The sequence below is a fragment of the Penaeus japonicus genome, unplaced genomic scaffold (genome assembly GCF_977035675.1).
Source record: "Penaeus japonicus unplaced genomic scaffold, GWHDUDI00000001_assembly GWHDUDI00000019, whole genome shotgun sequence".
Classification (NCBI taxonomy): domain Eukaryota; kingdom Metazoa; phylum Arthropoda; class Malacostraca; order Decapoda; family Penaeidae; genus Penaeus; species Penaeus japonicus.
The window spans coordinates 21,418,598-21,423,597 of record NW_028234421.1 but is presented as its reverse complement, the minus strand read 5'-3'; the positions used below and the strand labels follow the sequence as shown (position 1 = coordinate 21,423,597).

At 40.0% G+C, this 5,000-nt stretch overlaps 1 protein-coding gene across 2 annotated transcripts in view; it reads left to right on the top strand.

Moving 5' to 3' along the window:
- Window positions 1-5,000, top strand: part of Etl1 (SWI/SNF-related, matrix-associated actin-dependent regulator of chromatin, subfamily a, containing DEAD/H box 1) — a 35,422-nt gene that overhangs the window by 29,808 nt on the left and 614 nt on the right. For both annotated transcript variants that reach the window (XM_086547507.1, XM_086547508.1), the window contains 4 exons: window positions 193-310; window positions 844-1,026; window positions 2,623-2,729; window positions 3,294-5,000. The exon at window positions 3,294-5,000 is cut by the window's right edge and continues 614 nt beyond it. In XM_086547507.1, the coding sequence (XP_086403633.1) occupies window positions 193-310; window positions 844-1,026; window positions 2,623-2,729; window positions 3,294-3,394 (509 nt within the window). In that variant the 3' untranslated portion in view covers window positions 3,395-5,000. The remainder of the gene's footprint in view (window positions 1-192; window positions 311-843; window positions 1,027-2,622; window positions 2,730-3,293) is intronic.

Sequence of the window (5,000 nt, the reverse complement as noted above, 5' to 3'; positions counted from 1 at the left end):
AGTGCATAGTATTACGGATACATTGATTTCAATAATGTTGATACAAACTATGATTATTGTGGACTAATATAAGGTTCATTTTTATTATTGGCCTATTTATTGATTCATTTTTGTTTTGTTTAGAGTGAAGTTCCTTGTGACCTGAAACCACTGACCTGAAACAACCTGCAATATTCTAATTTTTCCCCACAGGATCCCGAGTATTGATCTTTTCCCAGTTTGTGATGATGTTGGACATCATTGAAAAATATGTGAAGCTCCGAGGACACAAGTACAGAAGATTTGATGGAACTACCCAGGTGTCTGAAAGGTAAAATGTGAGAGTGAGTGTGCATCTGTGTGAATGTATGTGCATGTGTATGTGGGTGAGTGGGTGGTGTCTCTGTATATCTGTTTGTCTGTGTGTCTGTCTCTCTTTCTTGATGTATACTGTCTCTTTCTTTCTGTGTGTGTGTGTTAGACTTTCTATGTGTGTATCTGTCTCTTTTTCTGTTTACCTGTCTCTTTTTTTGTCTTTCTGTGTGTCTATCTCTGTTTTTCTGGCTGTTCTGGCTGAGTCTGTCTTTTTTTTTCTTTGCCTGTTTCTTTGTCTCTTTCTATTTGATCAAGTATTATGTTCATAATCTTCCAATACCGCTCATTGGCCCTATCCCCCATCTCTCTCTTTGTCTGTCTCTCTGCGTGTCAGGTTTAATTATTGTTGAATAGAGATAGAATCCAGATACAGAAATATTGGTATACAAGAATAAACAAAGGGGAGGTTTTTCTTCACTCCCGTCAACCCTTTTACGAAGCAGATTCAGAAGAATAACAATGATCTTTTAACACACCCTTCTTTCACAGACAAGAATTGATCGACGAGTTCACAGAGAATGAAGACATCTTCATGTTCCTGCTCTCAACGCGCGCTGGGGGCCTTGGCATCAACCTCACCGCAGCCAATACTGTGATTCTCCATGATATAGACTTCAACCCGTACAATGACAAGCAGGCTGAGGACCGCTGTCACAGGGTTGGTCAGACTAAGTAAGTGTCATTTGTCGTATGAGGATGTGTACTCGATGTGTTAAGATGTCACTGATTTAACTCTAATAGGATGTGTATACTTAATGTAGTTATTTTCAGGTAAAGACAAGGGCAGACTGTACCAATATTTCACAGGAAAGCATAACAGTATTGTAATATTTTTAAATCTCATAATGTAAATTTTGACTTGTAGATTAAAAAAAATATAATTTTTTTGTGTGTGAGTGTGTGGATAGAGTTAGAGTAGGTAGAAGTGAATGTTTTGTGAATTTTTGCATCAAGACAGTGTATCCTTTAGCTATATTCATCTAATTCTATTGGGTTGGAAATATTGTCTTCTCTTTCTCCCATGACCTTTTCCCTGCTGCTCCTGAAAGTGCCACTAGAAATGAAAAAGACTTTACTAACAGCTTTTACTTAACCCGTTAATGACGCAGGACCTCTTGCCTGACAATGGGCGTCATGGCGTTCGGAGATTTTGGATCATTATGTTATTTTATTGTACTATAAGTAATGAGTGAGTGAAGTTGACAATTGCAGTCATAATTAATATAACTGCCCTAATACTAAGCAAAATGGTTTTCAACTCACTTACAAAACCTAGATGGCACCACTTTCTCCTAGCACCAGCAGGAGAGAGAGCCGTGAATGGCACCCATCTACGGTCTCTAGCAAGCACTATCTCTATAGAGCGATGGCACAAAGCAAGTTCCCGACCTCTTGCTCTAAAGTACCGCAGATGAAAGATGTGCAGGCAGAACGAGAGGAGGAAGGTGACTCACATCATGCCCAATGCCTACAATGTGCCACTGTGCCAGTGGGGATGCCTTTTATTGTGGCACTCATTGTCAAAAGCACAAGTTTCCTTCTTCTTCCCTACCTCTTCATTTTGGATGGTTATAAGTTTCATGTTCGTTCGTGACAGCACACAAATACGAAAAAATAAAGTTGCTTTTTGTTCCCCTCTAAAACAGTAATACTAATATCACATTGAGTATAAAGAAAAAAAATGAGTTGATATGGACCCTGAACTACAATTTTAGTCAACTGCAGAATTGATGGAACCTGTGATATGACAGATATAAATTTCTAAAATCAGTAAAACACACAAAAAAACAAAACACAAAGATGGATCTAGCTCTACAATGAGTGACTAAAAGGGAGTGGGAAAAATCAAATTATGTTGCAGAAGCTGCCTCGATCAGAAATAAAACTCATCCTGGAGCCTGTGTAAGCAAATCTATCCCCCGTCTGCAACGGGTTAAAAAGAGAGCAAAATAAAAATGCCCATAACTTATTTCAAAGATATTCTCATGCAAACAAGTTTTGTAGTGTGAATATTTTGGTCTGTTTGTGGGTGGCCTGTTTGTGGGGAAACAAAGCAAGCAGTTCCTCATTTTCCCCACCGGTACTAGTAAACGCATGTGAATTTCAGTTAGGAGTCCAAAATTGTCGCAAAAAAAAATTGGCAAATACATTCTTTACTCTGATGAAGATAAAAATGTAACAAATGTTATGGGGATATTTTGCCTTTGTAACAAAGTTAGAAAAAAGTTGAAAAGGCAATGTTCTCATTTGTCTGTCCTCTTGTTCCAGGCCTGTACAGATCATCCGCTTGCTCAGCAAGGGCTCCATCGAAGAGGGCATGTTGCAGATTGCACAAGCTAAACTCCAGCTGGAACGAGATGTCACTGGCATTGGAGGTTCGTGTGTTGAGCTTTTGGCTTCTCTGTTTTATTGCCACATTTGTCTCTTTATTTGTAATTTCTTGTCTGTCTAAATTTGTAGTATCATTCCCCCCCCCCCCCTCTTCCTCCCATCTCCCATGTTACATATGTGTCTCTGTACTTTCTCTCTCTCTCTCTCTCTCTCTCTCTCTCTCTCTCTCTCTCTCTCTCTCTCTCTCTCTCTCTCTCTCTCTCTCTCTCCCCTTCCTTCCTTCTCTCTCTCTCTCTCTCTCTCTCTCCTCCTCTCCCTCTCCCCCCCCCTCCTCCTCTCTCCTTCTCTTCCTCTCTCTCCTCTCTCCCTCTCCCTCTCCCTCTCCTTCTCCCTCTCCCTCCCTCTTTCTCTCCCTCCCTCTCCTCTCCCTCCCCCTCTCCCCCTCTCCCCTCCCCTCCTCCCTCTCCCTCTCCCTCCCCCTCCCCCTCCCCCTCCCCCTCTCCCTCCCATTCCCTCCCTCATCCTGTTCCTTTCCCTCTCCCTTACATTCTCACATTCTTCTTCAGAAGTTAGAATTGCAATTATACTACATCCCTTTCCTTTTCCAGATGAGCAACACAAGAAGGGAGATGTGGTGGCATTGCTGAAAGCTGCCTTAGGCCTGGCCAAAGCTGAGGCACAAAGCTCCTCATCATCGAGCGGCTCATAGGTCGAAGAAAACACGTCGTTGGGACCAGGTGTTCTCAGGTCTCGCTTGATGGCCACATCATGTTTGTAAAGTCTGTCTGGAAGGACTGAGAAACGCTTGCTTGCTTGCTTGCGTATCTTCTCCTGGTTCGTCTGTCTGTTTTGGGGATGGATGCTTTGTTTTGTCCCCCTCCCACCACCCATTTTTTTTTTTTCCTTGTCTATTTATTTATACATGATATTTTTCTTTCTTTCTTTGGAAGAAGAAAATTCCTTTTATATTCAGAGAAATGCATAATCAAGTCCTGTGCATTCCAGAGAATGATGTAAGGTAATGACTGTAGGAAAGGTTATATATGGTCTTCCTAGCTATTCAGAGTTGGCTTGTGTGTCTCTTTTTCGGTTTCGTTTTGTGTCTTCTCGTACCCACCTTTTCACTCCTGTCACCTCTTCTTCTAGAACCCTGTTCAAGTCGTCTTTCTCTCCTCCTCTTCCTCTTGGGTCAAATTCTGTTTGACCTTTCATCCGACTTATCCAGTCCAGAATTTCTTGATTACTCTTGACAAAATATTTAGCCCTGACGTCCGTTTTTTTTTTTCCTCATTTCTTCTTGGGGGATCATGTGAAAAGCAGCTCTGCTCAGGTGAACTCTTTGCGTGGGACTTTTTTTATATAAGGGTCCTACTATTTTGAACCTACATGTAAATCAGATTTGAATGCTTTTTTCCCCCATCTTTTTATATTTGTACTTGTATCATCTCTATTTTGTAAGGACTATAAGATTTCAACTTTATTTTTATACATAATAGACATGACAAAGATCAGATCAAACTGCTTCGTTATTTTGCAAATGGCCTAGGTGAGTGCTATGCATATTTTACTTAAGGTTCCCTTTTTATTTTCTTTGTTGATGATTATTGCATATGTTCCTTCCTGTGTTTCCTGTTTTAAGATTGTATTATAAAAACTGGACATTTAGATGACTGTTTTGATCTCAACATTTATGATCGAGTGTTGGGTTGTGGCTTTGTTACTCATGAATATTGTAATGATAAGTAAGCAGGAAAGGTTAGGTTTGCATCAGTTTTGCTGTTATTATGATCATTATTTTTCCTTGAATTCTATCTTTTTATGCTTCTGAAATCTCTCTTTGCCTCTACCTCTATCTCTCTTTTTCTCTCTCATTCCTTCTCTCTCAACAATAATAAATTTATTGAAAGTTTAATAACAGGAATATATATTTGTTTTTGTTCTTGCTTAAATTCACTTGGTTTGATGAAACAATTGTTATGGGGCACACACTACATCATTCAATTTTTTTTCTTTTATATCACCCTCTAAGGCTGATGAAGTCTTTACTCTGTCAGAACTGTAAAGATGAACCACTTTGCACCAACATTGAAGCTATTTTTTAGGCCAGGTACTTTGGAGGAAATCAGGTGAATTTGTGCTCCAAAAAGAACGGTCTAAAAGTAAGTAGGTGTTAGGGCATAGCCTTGATTAGATGGTGTAAGGAAGTCCAGTCTCCCTCTTCTTAAAATTGCAAGCATGATTATAATTGTACAGAAGCACCCCTACTTCTGTGTGTGCACCTATACAGGATTCAGGTGGATATGTTGTGTATGGAC